The sequence below is a fragment of the Microcaecilia unicolor genome, chromosome 9, assembly GCF_901765095.1.
Source record: "Microcaecilia unicolor chromosome 9, aMicUni1.1, whole genome shotgun sequence".
Classification (NCBI taxonomy): Eukaryota; Metazoa; Chordata; class Amphibia; order Gymnophiona; family Siphonopidae; genus Microcaecilia; species Microcaecilia unicolor.
Window position 1 is genome coordinate 23,040,750 of NC_044039.1, and position 19,258 is coordinate 23,060,007.

Genomic DNA, 19,258 nt, shown 5'->3' on the forward strand with positions numbered 1-19,258 from the left:
CGCCGCACAGCAAGGGGGCCGTACCGTAAGCGCAGCTACCAGCTGCCTAGCTAATACCGTCCGGCTTGGGTACCCCACCACCAGGCCGGGGTAGCCCGGCTTGCCCTGCAGTCTGCTTGCCCTGGACACCGGAAGAGGTCGTCCGGGCTCCCTCCAGGGGCTTTTAACCCCTTTCGTAGCTCCTCCTGTTGCCAGCGGGGTGCCCCTGGAGATGGGATCCTGCCCGCCTCACTTGCTCCCCGCTGGCCTCGGCGCACATGCCCGTCGGGGCACGGCGCCATGTTATCTTCGGCTCCGTGCACCCGCGGGGCACTGGGCCTTGCTTGTAGTTAGACTCTGGAACTCGTTGCAGGAAAATGTAGTGACAGCAGCTGGCCTTACGGAATTTAAAGGGGGTTTGGACAGGTTCTGAGGGAAAAGTTCATTGAACATTATTAAGAATTAAGTTTTTGGGGGGGGAGAGTTGCTGCGTTCTTGAAGCCTGGATTGGCCACTGTCAGAGACAGGATGCTGGGCTTGATGGACCCTTGGTCTTTTCCCGGTATGGCGGTACTTATGTACTTACGATTGTCAGGAGGGAAAAGGGGTTGTGCTAAAAAGCCTGAATACTTTTCCATACCCGACAAGTTTGTATTTATTTCAAAATATTGTAGTCCATCAGTCCAAATAACCTTGTTCCTAGCAGATTCCAGTATAAAGACACAGAACATAAAAAGCATAAACCGTAAGAACAATTAATAGTAATCATTCTGAAGAGTTATAAAGTTAGCCGTACGCCAGGTCTACACGACTGGGAAAAATACGCTTCCGCTGTTTTCTGAAATCAGAGATAGAGCTTTGACAAAAAGTGAAGGGTGAGCTATTCCAGAGAACAGGACCAGCCCCTGGCCACCCATGGCTATGCCACTGGCACCGAGCACAAATCTTTTTTTTTTTTTTGTTACATTTGTACCCCGCGCTTTCCCACTCATGGCAGGCTCAATGCGGCTTACATGGGGCAATGGAGGGTTAAGTGACTTGCCCAGAGTCACAAGGAGCTGCCTGTGCCTGAAGTGGGATTCAAACTCAGTTCCTCAGTTCCCCAGGACCAAAGTCCACCACCCTAACCACTAGGCCACTCCTCCACTGTTGCTACTATTTGAGATTCTACATGGAATGTTGCTATTCCACTAGCAACATTCCATGTAGAAGTCGGCCCTTGCAGATCACCAATGTGGCCGCGCAGGCTTCTACATGGAATGTTGCTAGTGGAATAGCAACATTCCATGTAGAATCTCCAATAGTAGCAACATTCCATGTAGAATCTCCAATAGTATCTATTTTATTTTTGTTACATTTGTACCCTGCGCTTTCCCACTCATGGCAGGCTCAATGCGGCTTACATGGGGCAATTGAGGGTTAAGTGACTTGCCCAGAGTCACAAGGAGCTGCCTGTGCCTGAAGTGGGAATTGAATTCAGTTCCTCAGTTCCCCAGGTCCAAAGTCCACCACCCTAACCACTAGGCCACTCCTCCACTGTTGCTACTATTTGAGATTCTACATGGAATGTTGCTATTCCACTAGCAACATTCCATGTAGAAGTCGGCCCTTGCACATCACCAATGTGGCCGCGCAGGCTTCTGCTTCTGTGAGTCTGACGTCCTGCACGAAACAGAAGCCTGCGCAGCCTTCTACATGGAATGTTGCTAGTGGAATAGCAAAATTCCATGTAGAATCTCCAATAGTAGCAACATTCCATGTAGAATCTCCAATAGTATCTATTTTATTTTTGTTACATTTGTACCCTGCGCTTTCCCACTCATGGCAGGCTCAATGCGGCTTACATGGGGCAATGGAGGGTTAAGTGACTTGCCCAGAGTCACAAGGACCTGCCTGTGCCTGAAGTGGGAATCGAACTCAGTTCCCCAGGACCAAAGTCCACCACCCTAACCACTAGGCCACTCCTCCACTGTTGCTACTATTTGAGAATCTACATAGAATGTGGCTATTCCACTAGCAACATTCCATGTAGAAGTCGCAGATCACCAATGTGGCCGCGCAAGCTTCTGCTTCTGTGAGTCTGACGTCAGACTCACAGAAACAGAAGCCTGCGCAGCCTTCTACATGGAATGTTGCTAGTGGAATAGCAAAATTCCATGTAGAATCTCCAATAGTAGCAACATTCCATGTAGAATCTCCAATAGTATCTATTTTATTTTTGTTACATTTGTACCCCGCGCTTTCCCACTCATGGCAGGCTCAATGCGGCTTACATGGGGCAATGGAGGGTTAAGTGACTTGCCCAGAGTCACAAGGAGCTGCCTGTGCCTGAAGTGGGAATCGAACTCAGTTCCCCAGGACCAAAGTCCACCACCCTAACCACTAGGCCACTCCTCCACTCCATTTACTGAATCCAGCCATAAGTGCTTTTCACTTTTGTGACCTCCTGTTGAGAAGGAGCAGGGGTGAAACCCGCCAAACTCTCTCAACTGTTTGGCATGTTTGCAGGACACGCACTGCTTTTTAATAAAGAAATTTGCAGCAATCCATCTCATGCAGATCCCGACGCCCGTTCCTTTTACGATAAGAGACAGGGAAATACCTGCAAGATTAGGTAAGAAGTGAAACAGCTTGGATCTTTTGCTGATTAGAGCATGACACCCACTGACCAGGTTTCTTCACTCACAAGAGACCTGCAGCTTGTACAGTGATTCACTTTTCCACGACACTCCTAGAATCATAACAAAATCCTGTCTTATTGTGCAAACTTGAAAAGTCCCCCAGTTTCTCAGTCTTGACTTGCTACTGATGCATGCTTTGGTAAATGTGCTGGAGATGTATTTGTATTTTCTTTGCCAGTTTAGCACATGCTGAGATCTGTTAATGTTGTGAAAGTGGCTGCTTCAGGCTTTTGAAACATCTAGTCCAGGGATAGTGAACTTATAAGAACTCTTTTCACACTTGGGAAATGCTTTATCAAGTTATCCATAAGCCAGTGGCGTAGCTACATGGGGCCTGGGCCCCCGTAGATTTCAGTGGGGACCCCCCTCCCGGCGAACCCGCCGCCGCCTACCTTCCGTTTTGCTGGCGGGGGACCCCACTCCCCGCCAGCCGACGTTCTCTCCCATAGAACGCAGCGGCACTGTCTGGCAGAGAAAAGTCTTCTTCCTTGCATGCAGGGGGGGGCTAAAATGTCCCCCCTCCCACGCAAGTCTGGCTATGCCCCTGCCATAAGCTATGACTACAAAAAGCCTTTCTGCGTGTTTCTGAGGCCTGTTAACATGCCTCTGCATTATCCTTAACCCTAGCCAATCCCAACAGAGGTCTGGTGGGTTAGTTTGGCATCAATGTGCCTCTAAGATAGTGGAAGCTATCAGCCCCCACCTGTTAGCCAGTGTGCCGAGGGTGCATCAGAGGAGGCACTCCTTAAATCCTGGCCCTGGCCAGGGATTTCTGTTTGAGCATTGTTAAGACATCTCTCCCTTTCCTAATCAGTTTGGTTTTTCATCATCCCATATTTAATTCAGTATCAGACCCTCTACCAGGTCCTACCCCAAGTCACTTAACCTATACATCCTATATAATAATTCTCACCTCCAACAGGATGTGCTTGGGACTGTGCCTGCCGGAAGTGGTCTGCTAGGCAGGCACGCACTGATCTCAGTGACATCAGAGACAGACAATTTGGCAAAGCAAAACAATCTGAGTGCTGGCCATTAGGACACAGGGTTGATAGGAGAGTTTTAAAAGACTGAAGGAACCAAAAGTGTTCGGGGGGGGGGGGGGGGGGAGCAAGTTCTGAATGAATGAAAGAAATGAAAATTTACAAGAGGAACACAATCTGAATGCCGGGCATTTGTACACAGGGTACATAGGACAGTTTTTTTTTTTTAAATGAAGGACGTGGGAGATCACGTGATGTGCTGAAGAGAGCGGAGGTGGAATTGCTCTCCTCTCGGGCGGAACCCTCCCTGTCGCCATAAAAACGTCCGTTTCAACCTCAAAATTATAAACTTAAAGCGTACAGATAGTAGGAGTGCATGGACAGCTTTGTTACGCGCCTAGACACGAGGATGCCGCCGAAAAATGTAAAGAAAGAGGCTGAGAGGCCCCGCGCCGCGGAAAGCAAGATGGCGGCGAGCCCGCCGAAAGAGACGCCAGAGCCGATGTTCACAAATCAGCAACTGATACAAATAACAGAGGCGGTAAAATTGGCGCTGGATCCCCAGTTAAAACAGTTAGCCACTCAGTTAACATCAGTAGAAAATCTACTCGCCGATACGACCAGGCGCACAGGCGAACTAGAACAAAGAGTGTCCGCCATAGAAGACGAAGGAGCCGGAACAACAACACAGCTTCAGGCATTGAGATCCCTGGTGCAAAAGCAATCTCAACAAATAGACGACCTTGAAAATCGCTCGCGACGAGCCAACTTGCGTATAGTAGGCATACCTGAGAATGTATCAGAGCGCCTACTACCTTCAGTGCTAGAAAAGTGGCTGCAAAATGAGTTTGCGTTGTCAGACGGAATGGGTGCCATTTGCCTCGAGCGAGCACACCGAGTGGGGCGGAAAATGGACAATAATCAGAAACCCAGGATGGTGATGGTAAAAGTACACAACTTCGTGCATAAGGTGGAAATTTTAAGAGGTGCCCGACTGAAACGAGAAACCTTGGCCTTCGAGGGCTCTCCGGTGAGGATCTACCAAGATTACTCCTACGCACTGCAAGAACGGAGGAGGGCCTACAGCCAGATTTGTACAACATTGGTGGAAGCGAACAAAAAATTCATGCTAATATACCCCGCTACGCTACGAGTCAATCACCAGGGCAAATGGCAAGTGTTCATGACCCCCAAAGAAGCTCAAGAATGGGCGGCAGAGACACTTCAGTCACAGCAAAGCAGAGATAAATAAATAAAGGACTAAAGAGAACAGACTCTGGATTTAAGCAGCAGGCAAAGCAGAGGCCCAGAGCCATCCAAGGAGGTATTGAAAAGGGGCCCACAGATAAAGTAAATGGCGGGGGAGGGGGAAGCCCCACATCATTGATCTCACTATTTCTCTCATATGTTAGGTGGGAGAAACAGAAGGGTTTGTACGGGGATGGGTAAGGAGTTAAGGGAGGGCGGGAGGGAAAGGGTGGGGCAGAAGGGTAGGAAGGGGGGAAGCAAGCAAGCATTGACCATGACACAACACATCTCTAAGAAGTCCCATAGCACAACAAGAGAGACCTGGGTAAATAGAACAACTCGCAGAGTCTCGGGTGAGGCTGGGCACCTGAGGCAGACATATAAATACTATTTGCCATATAGAGTCCCACAGACAAAAGCACATTAAAACCATCAGATTTGCCTCCTGGAATGTGGGAGGCATAACGACCCCAATAAAAAGGGCAAAAATCTTATCAAATCTAAAGAGACAGAAAGTAGATATCGGATGTCTCCAAGAGACAAGACTTACGCCAGAGGAGCATAACAAACTAAAAAGGCAGTGGGTGGGGGAGGTACACTCAGCATCCTCTGGGGATCGGAAAGGCGGAGTGGCAGTGCTGATAAGAAAAGGGATAGGTACAAAATCTGAATTAGTGAAATTAGATCCAAAAGGGCGATATATTTTGGTACGGATATGGGTACAACAGAGAAACTTCCTAATTCTGGGAATATATGGACCAAATATTTATGAAGCACAATTTTATCCTAATCTTGTTCAGATGTGCCTCCCATACAAACCTGAGCAGCTCCTGGTAATGGGAGATCTCAACCTAGTGGCAGATCCAAATGCAGACTGTTCAAACCCGAGAGTTGCTTCGAGAGGAGGACCAAGAGCGCATGTACTTAATTCCTTTAAGCGTTCACTCAATTTGGTAGACACTTGGTGTAGTTTACACCCTGGGGAGAGAGACTTTACTCACCTTTCCAGAGCACATGGCACACTTTCCAGAATAGATTACATATTAATAGCCCAGACCGCGTTTCCGTGGGTGCGGGCCGCTGAGATAGGCCCAGAGGAGATATCGGATCACTCCATAATATGGATAGACGTGGAGGTACCAGGGTTCTATCAGCAGGGTAGGAGTTGGAGATTCCCAAACTATTTGTCCCAGAATAGTGAATTCCAAGAACATATCAAAAAGAAATGGGAGGACTATGTTCAGAATAATAGGGAACACATGGATCAGCCTGGTCTGTTCTGGAGTGCAGCTAAAGCCGTACTCAGAGGAGAGATAATAGCCTTTGTACACGCTCACAATAAAAAACAAACAATAGCAATAATGAGACTGGAACAATCCTTAAAAAAAGCAAAAGCCAGATATATCAAACAGCAGACTCAAGAACATAAAGACCAGCTTCGAGCAATGCAAGTGACGCTAAATGCCTTACTTCATGACCGAAGCAAGAGATACCTAGCATACCAGAAATTTAAATTTCGCAGGTTTGGAAACAGACCAGGGACGATGTTAGCAAACTTAGTGTCGGCGTGGGGACCACGCAAACCGATAATAGCCCTCCAAGATGAGACGGGTCTCCTGCAGAATAAGAGCGAAAGGATAGCCGAGATATTGACAAAATTTTTTTCTAGACTGTATAGTTCGCCTGAAGACCCAGAGGAAGGAGAAATACAAAAAATTTTGGAACAGGCAGAGCTCCCGAAATTAACAGACAGTGAGCGAGCAGTCCTAGAAGAACCACTAGAGGCTAGGGAGATACAGGAGGTGGTGAAGTCACTACCACTTGGATCTGCGCCGGGCCCGGATGGGTATACTGGGGAATTTTATAAAATTTTACCACTCTCATTTTACCCTGTCATTAGTGACTACTATGAACAAGTAGTTGGGGAGGGGCAGTTCCCACATCATGCAAACACAGCCTTGATCTCCCTGATCTTAAAACCTGGGAGGCCAGAGGGCCAGGCTGACTCATATAGGCCCATCTCATTACTCAATGTTGACCTAAAAATACTGGCCAGGATACTAGCAAATCGCCTGGCCGGGATTTTGCCCAGGTTGGTGGGGGAGGAGCAGGTGGGATTTGTTAAGACCAGACAGGCAGCCAAAAACGTGCGCAGACTACTATTAGCCATGGCGACCGGTCAGCTGACAAAAACCCCAACATCCATAATTTCACTTGACGCTGAAAAAGCATTTGATCAGGTGGGGTGGACATATTTGTTCCAAGTACTGAGGCATATGGGATTTGGGGGCTGGTATTACAGAGCTATAGAATCCTTGTATGCAAATCCGACTGCTTCGGTGATAGTAAATGGAGTTAAAGCAGAATCATTTGGAATATCCAGAGGCACCAGACAGGGATGTCCCCTATCCCCTACATTGTTTATCCTATCATTAGAACCCCTACTGAGACTTATAAAGAGAGCAGAGGGAATCCCCGGGGTGAAAGTTGGGGGGGATACTATAAAGGCCCTAGCGTTTGCAGACGACCTGATGATAATATCAACCTGCCCGATGAGCTCATTGGACCAACTGCTGAGCCTAACAAAGGAATTTGGGCAAGTCTCTGGTTTCAAGCTAAATAAAAAAAAGTCTCAAATAATGGATGTATATCCGAGAGGAACTCAGCAGGAGAAGGAAAGCTGCCCCATAGCCAGAGTGGAAGAGAAAATTAAATACCTTGGAACCAATATACCACAAGACTTATCTAAATTATACCAAGAAAATGTCGAGCCCTTGCTTGAGACCACTCGCATAAAACTCCAGTTGTGGGAGAAATATCCGCTGTCCCTTATGGGACGAATTGCTATTTATAACATGATGATAGTGCCAAAGTGGCTCTATAAATTTCAAACCCTTCCACTTTTTCTTAAGAAAGAAGATGAAAAACGCTTGCACCGGTATATACAGCGCTTTCTGTGGAAGGGAAGGAAAGCACGCCTCCCAGTACGGACGTTGCAAATACCAAGAGAATATGGAGGATTGGGATTGCTCAGCATCAGGTATCTTACAATAGCAAGTGGCATGCGACATATTTCTGATTGGTACAGATCAACCTCAGACTTTTCAGCAACAAATCTGGAAACAACATTAACTCAGGGAATACATTTCAGTAGCCTGTTGCATGTGGGAGGCGGTCAAGCTCCTAAAGTCCTACAACAATCGCATATAATGCCCACGGCAAGGGCGGTCTGGAAGTGGGTTTGCCATCACCATCAATTCTCTGGACGAATTACGCCTTTTCAAGCAATTTGCAATAACCCACAATTCCTACCAGGAACTCTACACCGTAGATTTAACCAATGGCAGCAGAGAGGACTGGTATACTTACATCAGGTCTTGACATCAGAGGGGAGAATCAGGCCTTTCGTGGAGCTTCAGGCCCAGTTTAAATTTGATGAAAGAGATAGATTCTACTATTGGCAATTGAGACATTATATAAACAGCTTGCCCTGGGAATGCCTCACGGAAGATGTGCAGGAGGAGATATCCTCAGCCTTTTCATTTAAGGCACAGGGCAGAGTGTCATTGACAATGCATCACAGACATTTAAGAGACATGACAGAGGAAATAGATTATGTAGCTCTGGCCCAGGCGTGGACGGAGGAACTACAAATGACCTTAACGCCTCAAATACTACAGGAATACATTTATTCGACGCAAAAATCATCAAAGATGGTCCAATATTGTGAAATGGAATACAAATTTGCATTAAGAACTTACATTCCACCAAGGAGAGCCTTCCATATGGGCATATCTCCAGATGGAGCATGCCCAAAGTGCGGGACGCAGGGCGCGACACTAGGGCACATGTTCTGGACTTGCTCGAAAATACAAAGATTTTGGACCAGAGTAATACAAATGACATCCAGTATGTGGGGCGCCACATGGAAGAAAGGGCCGCTGTTGCTGTTCGGAAGGCCAAGGATAGTTCAACCAACTACAGCAGGCTTCAAGGGATTTACTTGTAGAGCTGTACTGGCAGCGAAAAAACTTATTCTCACAGAGTGGATTACAAACAAAGAACCGACTCTGCAGAAGTGGCGTGAGTTGTTAATGGATTACATGAAATTCGAAAAGAGATTAGCAGATTATAGAGGAGAACGGAGATTCACAGACAAAGACTTTTATAGACTATGGACCCCATTTTGGCAATCAATACCCCCAGGGGGTAGAGGACATATTTTAAATATGTGAGAAATGGTCAATGTTACAATCAAGCAGAATAGTCTTTATTTAAAAGGGACGAGGGTGGGAGATGGGAGGAGGGGAGGGGGGATGGAGATGGGGATAGAGAGGGTGGAAGGGGGGGGTAAGATTTAAAGAGTTAAATTTAAAGTTTGTGACTACACAGAATATTGTACTAAGGCTGGGAAGGGGTAAATTTCCCTAACCAGACCTGTGTATAACTTAGAGAATAGATTTGCATTGGAGAGAGAGAAGATTTTTGTTAAATGTTTTATTGTAACCACATGCAAAATAATAAACAAATTTTGAAATAAAATTAAATGAAGGACGTGAAAGTATTACATCTTGGGGGAGGGGTGAGGAGGAAAGCGGTGGGGTATCCGGATACTGGGCGTTAGGGCCATGGGGGTACATAGACTTTTGAAAGCCTTAAGGAACCCAAAGTGTGGGAAGGAGGGGAGGGAACGGGGTGAGGGGCATTAGGAACAGGGGAGGGGGCCCTGTCACACACTCTCATTCTCACACACACACTGTCACACAGACAGTCTCACTCTGTCACACACCCGCACATTCACTCTGGCTCTCTCTCTCTCAAACGTACACACTCCCAGGAAAACCTTGCTAGCGCCCGTTTCATTCGTTCCAGAAACGGGCCTTTTTCTACTAGTGATATATAAATCGCTTTGACTGTAACCACAGAAAGACAGTATATTAAAATCCCATCCTATTTCCCCTTTCCAGCCTTGCTGGTTTTGATAGCTGCTTAAACATTCGGCCCCTCATTCTGTGATCTTGCATGTAAATTTACGTGCCATGTACATGAATTTGAGCGTGTAGGTTATAGAATACTAGTAGCGACACGTGATGCCCTTAATTAGGCTATAATTGACACTAACAATCAATCAGCATAAATTGCAATTAATGTTTCAACGTTTTTATTATTGAAAACAGCTTACAAATACAAAGAAAACCATAGACATTATTACATCCATAAAAGGCAGTTATAAATCTATTCCCATGAAAGATAAAATGCAACAAGCTGTTTCCAAATTTTTCTGTTCCTTTTCTTGACCTTCCTTCACCTTAAATATGCTTCTCTTACCCTAGCCCTTTCTTTTCATTACATAACAGATAAACATTTAATCTATAATAACATCTCAATTGCATTTCACAAACTAACAGCTCCAGCCCGTCAGAAGCATTCCTTGACCAACTGGTGCTTCCTTGTTTATTGTATTAGAACATTCATGAAAGATTCGAAGAACTGATCGTGAACTCTTCACTTGTCTGTACTAAGGCATAAATTCCGTGTTCAAGAAAATTTCCTTTCACACTATTACTAACAGTTTTTATATGTAGCAAATCGTTTACATCAGGCACTTTCCGTGTAGAACCAACTGTCTACCTCCCGGGTACAGCATAAATTGCAATTAATTGGTACTAATTGACAGCAGTTTGCACTTACATGCATAACTGCATTTAGGAAGGACGTTATCAACATGGGCTACCGTTAAGAGGTATTATGTTACCCCAGCTGTTAGTAACTAGGTCTCATGTTTATTTAAAAACTTGATGAATCTTGGCAAAAGCCAAATTGAGGTGACGTACACGATTAAAATATAAGAAACATGAATTACAGCTCTAGTAGATACAGGATAGACACAATCGTTCAAGAAGATAGAATCCATTCTGAAAACAACAAACTAACATTCACAGCAATGTAACTGCTGCCCCCTGTCCAGCACTCCACCTCACCATCCTCAAACACTATAAGAAAAAAGTGAGTTTACAAAGTAGCTCTAAATTGTTTGTAGGTTGACTCTGATCTAATCAGAAGAGGATGCATGAGTTAGTGGTAAAATAACCCATCTTAACAATAGCCCACGATAACTTCCTCCCTTAGTGTGAAGAGTTTCAGTTCTCTGATAACCAGAGCTGATATTGTGATGTCATAATGCCTCATTCCACCAATGCCTAAGAGCCAACCTCATCAATGATGTCACAATGGTTTGAGTGCCCTATACTTTGCTCACTTTTATTACATAAAGCAGTAATTTTGAGTTCTAGACACATTTCTTTTTAATTACGGAGGGAAGTTATCAGTAGCCCATGTTGATAACTCCCCTCCCCCCCCCCCCTTATAGTCACTATTCTATAGTGTTGGTGCACATTTTCTATTGCACACAACTGCAAGGGAGCATGCATGTGGGAGGAGCAGGGGTGTGCCTTGCACTCTCACACTAACCTTATAGAATACTGCCATTTATGAGTGCAACTCCTGCATTTAGGTGTGAACATTTACACCTGCTGTTGACGTGGCCTAAGCAGTCTTGCCTAAATGGTGGCCCGGGCATGAATGCCAATTTGCCCTAGTATTCTGTAACAGCAATTACACACACAATTGCTGTTATACAATTCACACTTAGGGGGTCTTTTACTAAGCCACAGTATCGTTTTCTAGCTCAGGGAAGAAGTCAGCTGGCGGCAAACGCCAAGGCGCACATTATATTCCTATGGGCATCTCAGCGTGATTTGTACTGTGAGCTAAAAACGCTACCGCAGCTTAGTAAAAGGCCAACTTAGTGAGCTAATTCTTGGTGCCTACATTTTGGAACTTTTATTGAATTACCCCTTCGACCTCCTAGGTCAGTGATGGCGAACCTATGGCATGCATGCCAGAGAGAGCACGCAGAGCCCTCTCTGTTGGCATGCGTGCCGTCGCCAGGGGCTTAGCCACGGGCGGGCCTGGACGGGCCCAGGCCCAGCCACTTTCCCTCCAGGCCCGCCCACCCAACATCCCCTCGCATGTCCTCCCCGCTGGCGCTGATTACCTCCATCGAAGCGGCCACGTCTTTGAAAGCCCTGCCCGTCTCTAGCCTTCCCTTCCTGAGTTCGTTCCCTCAGTCAGTCCCGCCTTCTGACATCATTTCCTTGAGAGCGGGACTGACTCTGAGGGAACAAACTCACGAAGGGAAAGCTTGAGACGGGCTTGGCTTTCAAAGACGCGGCCGCTTCGATGGAGGTAATAAAAAAGATTTACATGCAGGGCATGGATGGGAGCGGGAAGGGAGGGCAGGGGAGAGAAGAGAATCGCTGGGTATGGATGGAGAGGGGCAGGGGAGAGAAGAGAATCGCTCGGTATGGATGGATGGGAGAGCAGGGGAGAGGAGAATTGCTGGACATGGGTGGATGGAGGGGAGAGGAGGGTTGCTAGACATGGATGGAGGGGAGGGCAGGGGAGAGGAGGGTTGCTGGACATGGGTGGATGGATGGAGGGGGAGGGCAGGAGAGAGGAGGGTTGCTGGACATGGATGGATGGAGGGGAGGGCAATTGTTGGACGGATGGAGGGAAGGGAAGACGGGAAGGAGATGCACATGGATGGAGGGGAAGGGAGTTACCAGCATGCATGCAACAGCAAAACTCACATTAATTATTCAAAAGCATACCATTTTTTTAAATTTTATTTATTTATGGTTCATTTCTACCCCACATTTTCCCGCAAATGCAGGCACAATGTGGCTTACATGAATTATAAAGAAGAGAATTACAATACATGAATTTTACAGAAGAATAATGATACAATTCTAACAACAGTTAGGATGACTAAACAGCAGAGTTACTAAGGGAGTATGTTTTTTTTCAAAAAGGAACGTTTTAATGCTTTTAAAGTTTTGTTATTCATGTTAAATTGCCCTGTTGGCACTTTGCGATAAATAATTAGATTTTGGGTTGCTGTTTGGGCACTCGGTCTCTGAAAGGTTCGCCATCACTGTCCTAGGACTGCTGGAGTGTTGTAGTTTGACCTGCGGTATCTCCAGGCCATGTTTTTTTTTCTCCTGTTGTTCCGTTCTGTCCTTATCACCTCTCCTTTTTTTCCTCTGCTGTTGAAAGAATGAAGGGTGAATCATTTCTAATGCCACAGGCTTTAGACCATGTTCCAGCCACTGTCATTGAAGCTGACAAATTTGGAACCTTAGGCTTATGTGTTCTGCCCGGCTTTATTCCCCCTACAGTGCTACAGACCCCAGTTCATCTCTGGCTATTCCTTCACTTCTTTGCCATGAAAAATCCTCTCCGCTTATTCTCTCATTAATGAAACATCTGCAGTCGGCACAATCTACACGAGGCTAGGAACAAATTATTCTGTTGTCCCAAATTACAAAGGCTGACAAGGGAAAGAAGACAAAAGCTTGGTTATTTTTGTTTTCCTATGAGTCACCCTGTATTTGCCCTAACTCTGTATCAGGTTACAGCTGAAGAAGCACATCTGTATTCACAACAGCTGGCAAAAAAAAAAAAAAACCCATAAACTCCTGTGGACATTAAAAAAAATTGCTGCCCATGTAATATGTGTTCTAGGTATAGTTTAGAGCAATGGTTTACAACCCAGTCCTCAGAGACTACCTGGCCAGTCGGGTTTTCAGGATACTCACAATGAATATGCATGAGAAATATTTACATTCAATGGAGGAAGTGCATGCTAATCCATCTCATGCATTTTCACTCAGGTGGAGGAGTGGCCTAGTGGTTAGAGTGGTGGCCTTTGGTCCTGGGGAACCCCACAGAAAGGCAGCATATCAAGTCCCAGTTCCCTTTCCCTATTTCAGATTCTACATGGAATGTTGCTACTATTGGAGATTCTACATGGAATGTTAATGTTGCTATTCCACTAGCAGGACGTCAGACTCACAGAAACAGAAGCCTGCGCGGCTGCAAGGGCAGGCTTCTACATGGAATGTTGCTAGTGAAGGAGTCGCCTAGTGGTTAGTGCAGTAGACTTTGATCCTGGGGAACTACTGCAGCTCCTTGTGACTCTGGGCAAGTCACTTAACCCTCCATTGCCCCAGGTACAAATAAGTACCTGTATATAATATGTAAGCCGCATTGAGCCTGCTATGAGTGGGAAAGCGCAGGGTACAAATGTAAGAAGAAAAAAAAATTGTGGATAGCCTGGAAACCCGACTAGCCAGGTGGTCCCTGCACAGGTGGTTTGTTTTACAGAATCGGCAACTTTTCAAACTTTGAGACTAGCATGGATATAAATCTATTTATTTATTTATTTATTTATTTATTGCATTTGTATCCCGCATTTTCCCACCTCTTTGCAGGCTCAATGTGGCTTACAATACATCATGAATAGTGGAAACATATAAGAAAATATACATTTAGTATTACAAAAGGATCTTGGGTAACATGATAGTGATAGAACATACTAGTAGTTTAACAAGTAAATATTGTAAGGCAGTTCTGGGTATTGGTATAGGAGTTCATATTTGTTGATCTTTGTGGTATGCCTTGTTAAAGAGATGGGTCTTCAGTAGTTTAAGGAAGTTAGTTAGTTCGTAGAGCGTTTTTAAGTTGCACGGCAGCGCGTTCCAGAATTGTGTGCTCAGGTAGGAAAAGGTTGACGCATGCGTTAGTTTGTATTACAGAAGTATCTCTCAGAATAGTTCGTTAACAATTTATTTGGGCTTTTAAAAAAAAGTAATTAGCCCAATATGTACATTTAAAACCCTCTGAAACATTTGACAGGCATTGCCCTATTGTAAAAAGCAAAAATTAAACCCTGCAAGAATGTGAAAAATAAGGACCATCAGGCAGCAGGCAAATTGCTTATTCTCTCCAATCCCATTATTCTGCATTTTCTCTGTCCTCTTACTGACTTGAGAGCAGAACAGAAACTTTCCTATAGCTGCCTTTCCCTTCTGGCCCAGTTCAGGTAGTGATGTCATGTCACCAATCAGCTCACTGCAAGTGTAAGGATGTTGAACCAGGGTGCCACCTAAAGGGAAGAACTGACCAGACGGGGAGGGCTTTCATTTATGCAGACCAGATTCTTACCTTTTATGATGCCGAGAATTTGCAAAGCACAAACCTTCCATGTAGACATCTAAAAACAGATATTAACATATTGTCCATGCTGTTGTTATCCTATGTTAGAGGAGTGACCTAGTGGTTAGAGCACCGGTCTTGCAATCCAGAGGTGGCCTGTTCAAATCCCACTGCTGCTTCTTGTGATGTTGGGCAAGTCACTTAACCCTCCATTGCCTCGGGTACAAGCTTAGATTGTGAGCTCTCCTGGGACAGAGAAATATCCAGTGTACCTGACTGTAACTCACCTTGAGCTACTACTGAAAAAGGTGTGAGCAAAATCTAAATAAATAAGATTCTGGAATCTTAAAGAGTAACAAGATTCCATGCAGAATCTCAAAGAGTAGCGACATTCCATATAGAACCCCAAAGAATAGCAAGATTCTGGAGTGAAGGAGTGGCCTAATGGTTAGAGCACCGGTCTTGCAATCCAGAGGTGGCCGGTTCAAATCCCACTGCTGCTCCTTGTGATCTTGGGCAAGTCACTTAACCCTCCATTGCCTCAGGTACAAACTTAGATTGTGAGCCCTCCTGGGACAGAGAAATATCCAGAGTACCTGAATGTAACTCACCTTCAGCTACTACTGAAAAAGGTGTGAGCAAAATATAAATAAATATGGTACCAGTTCTTAAAGTGTTCCAGAAGCAGCAGTGTGTTCACTGTGCATGTATATGCGTGAAGCATTTTCTCTGTGTCTGGATGTATCAACACTTACAATGCGTTCCTCATTAGTCTTTCCTATTGTGGTATTAGCCCCCTCTTCTCCCCTCCCCCCACACACATCTTGTGTTATCCTGAACCAATATTGTCTTTCCTAGTTCTGTCCTTGTGTTTTTGTTCTGGTTACCACCTTCTTTTGCAAACTGCTCAAAAGTCCATTGGATCATAGGCGGTATGTCAAACATCAAATACATACAATAAAGAAATACCTTTGGAAGTTCATTTGCTGCTCCAAAGGGTATTTTTCCATTTGTGGTTCTATGATGTTGAACGTTTTACTGTCTGCTCCTATTAATTATGCAGCCCTGTCCTGACCCTTTTGGTACTGAAAAGGTTACCCACGGTTTATTTTGTGTGTGTTTTTTTTTTCAGAATTCTCCACTTTACCAGTACTTGCAGGATTTGGGACATACAGACTTTGAAATATGTCCGACTGTGTCGCAGGAGGCAGAACAGCGTGCAGAGGAGAAGGAGCTGCAAGAGGAGGATGTCCGCACAGTGCCGAAAGTGAGCATGCGTGAACACGCACACACGCTTACACACACGCACGGGGGTCCTTTTACTAAGCCGCGCTAAAAAGTGGTCGGCGCTGCTGTCAGTGCGTGGGTTTCCCCCCCACGCTGCAGCCACTTTTAGTGCGGCAGTAAAGTGGCCGCATTCGTTTTTGGGTTTTTTTTTTTGTAATGACCACACGCTAATTTCACCATTAGCGCGTGGTCATTACTACAAGGAGCCCTTACCACCACCTATAGCAGTAAGGGCTCCCGTGATAATCTGGTAGCACACAGTAATGTACCCACGCTACCTGATTAGTGCAGGCATGCCTAGTCTCCGCCCAGGCCCCAGATACATTTCCAGTGCGGGACTAGCGCGCGCTAAGTGGAACAGTTGTGGGATTAGCGTGCGCTAAGTGGAACACTACTGCAGGATGCCTCAGCACGTCCTGTGGTCAAGGGGCGTAGCTAGGTGGGAGCATGGGCCCCCCCCAGATTTAGTCCTGGCCCCCTCCACTTTCAACCGCCACCGCAAGATACCTTTGCTGGCGGGGGGTACCCAACCCCCGCCAGCTTTAGTCTTCTTCAGTGCTGGTCTCCGGCGCATTCGCTGATCTGTGCTGTGAGTCCTGACGTCCTGCACGCAACGTGCAGGACGTCAGGACTCACAGCACAGATCAGCGAACGTGCCGGAGACTGGCACTGAAGAAGACTAAGACTGGCGTGGGTCCCGCAAAGGTACCTTGCGGCGGCGAGGGGAGGCAGGCTACAACGTGCCCCCCCCTCACTTGGGCTCTGTACCCCCCTCCCGCCGAGGTCTGGCTACGCCGCTGCCCATGGTAATGCTCTTTTAGCACGCGGTAGGCCTAAAAGGGCCCCATGGTAATTATCGCATTCAACTGCTAACAGAGCTTAGTAAATGGGCCCCAAGGGTGTAGTAAATGTATTTATTTCTTTCATCAGTGTGAGTATAAAAAGAAATTGGCCTAGGTGTTAATACCAGTGGTTCCCAAACCTGGTCCTGGAGGCACCCCATCCAGTCAGGTTTTCAGTATATCCACAATGAATATTCATGGGATAGATTTACATTCAGTGGAGGCAGTGGGTGTAAATCTCTCTCATGAATATTCATTGTGGTTTCCTGAAAACCTGACTGGCTGGGGTGCCTCCGGAACCCAACTGTGTTATACGTTATATTATTGGAATCACTAAAGGAGCTCCATGGTATGGAACTTGGATAAAGCAGGTGATATAAACATGAGAGAGAAGTTAAATAATTTGTGACTGGAGTTTAAAAAAAAAAACTTATCCTGGTAAAATGGAAACAGCCCAAGGCTTCAAACCCAGAAATGTGAAATTGCTTTAGATTTCAGCTCACAATATGGGGAAAAAATGTATGGCTGAGAGTGTAAACATTTTATTAATAGATGGAAATTCCTGATCAAATTTGCAACAAACCTTTATGGGGTAATTTTTATAAAGGTTTTTCTGCATTTATAAAATTGTTCAGCTGTTTATTTGTGTATAAAGATTGTGTGTAGATGTTCCCGGGAAGCAGAGGCAGTGCTGTGATGTGTTCATGTAGTCATTTATTCACGTATTTTACAAAATACGTTTGCTCTAACTTCAGAGCAGGTGTAATTGTGTTCGCTGGCGTTAGCGCATTATTGAGGCTGGTTCCGCCTCCTCTGCCGTCATAAAGTAGACTCCTTTTTAGACTTCTTTTAAAGGTGCTTGTTATAAAATTAGCCTGTTAATGGATTGTCCTTGGACAATAGATTCACAATGAATGGAACTTGGCCAGATCAGAGCAGTATGATTTTGAGGATGAGAGAGCCAGCGAATGTTTTACGCATGCGGTGGATTACTGAATGATGCCCAACCAGAGGTGTAGCTAAGGTTAAAACCTTTAATTATGTCAATTAATGTGTCTGTGTAGGAAGGATCAGAATAAGTATAGACTTAGCGCGAAGGTTCTTTATTTGATTGTTGTAAAAATCTAACGCTGGTTTAGGCGTCTGTTTGCTGAATCATGAGGCACTTCAGTGAAACGTTTGCATGAGGAGTCTTGCCAGCAGATTTTGCACCTTATGAACTGATTATACAAACCCTTGTCTTGCCTCATCCTACGGGTCTGACTGCCTTGGGAGCTGAACTCGGGATCGAAATATCGAAAATTGTGCTTCGCAGACGAGGGAGAAGGTGCACGAAGACCTCGGGGATCTAGATTCTTACAAGGAACAGTTTGCCTTCCTTAGTGCAGTGGTTTGTTATCCTTTGCATGTAGAAATACGTTTTATCGCTGAGCTCGATGAGTCTTTTGACATTTTAAATAACAAATACCAGCGTGAAGAGCCGTCGGACGTAATTTGAGCTGACGTGCGTGTCGGTGCAGGCTGCTGGCTCACCTTGTTCATTCATTTCTCCCCCCATGTAAGCTGGAAGTCTAGACATCCTTTCTAGATACATGAATACTTTCATGTGTTACCAGACACCACTCGTTTCCAGCCTAAACTTGTAGAACTATTTTTGTTGTTAACAGCATTACGCTTTTCTTTCACTTATAGTTCTTATTTTTGAGGCCAAGGGGAAGGATAAAATTTTACCAGATTAGCAGGCCTTTGACTAAGTTACAGCACTGTGTGCTCCGCCCTACAATGGCAGAAGGAAGTTACGTACCTATTCGTAATCTAGGAAACATACCCAGTCATACCGTGTTAAGACTTTTGCATAATCCCTTCAGGATCCCCAGTATTTCAGAGGCTAAAGGCAGTAAGTTCAGTGCAGAGAAACCAAGCAAAACTTGTTTTGTTTTGTTTTTCCCAGGGGCACAAACGCGGCAATTCTGCCCATTCTTTGCACAAAACCTCCCCACTTGGTTTTTTTTTTTTTTTTTCCATTTTCCCACAAATCAGCCAGATTGGACTTATTTCCTTCTGTCGTTGCAGCAGTGCCGTAGCGAGGGCGGCTGACACCCGGGGCGGGTCGCCGCTGCACACCCCACCCCCTGGGTGCAGTACGGCGCCCCTCCCCCCCCTTCGGCGCGCACCCTCA

The 19,258-nt window shown here is 45.6% G+C and overlaps 1 protein-coding gene across 4 annotated transcripts in view; it reads left to right on the forward strand.

Annotated features, from left to right (window-relative positions):
• Positions 1-19,258, forward strand: part of VEZT (vezatin, adherens junctions transmembrane protein) — a 98,318-nt gene that overhangs the window by 12,221 nt on the left and 66,839 nt on the right. For 3 of the 4 annotated variants that reach the window (XR_003943391.1, XM_030214965.1, XM_030214966.1), the window contains exon 2: positions 16,083-16,217. The exons of the other annotated variant lie outside the window; for it this stretch is intronic. Coding sequence is in view for 2 of the 3 variants with exons in the window: in XM_030214965.1 (XP_030070825.1) it covers positions 16,083-16,217 (135 nt within the window). In the remaining variant the exon portion in view is untranslated. The remainder of the gene's footprint in view (positions 1-16,082; positions 16,218-19,258) is intronic. 4 annotated transcript variants of the gene reach the window in all.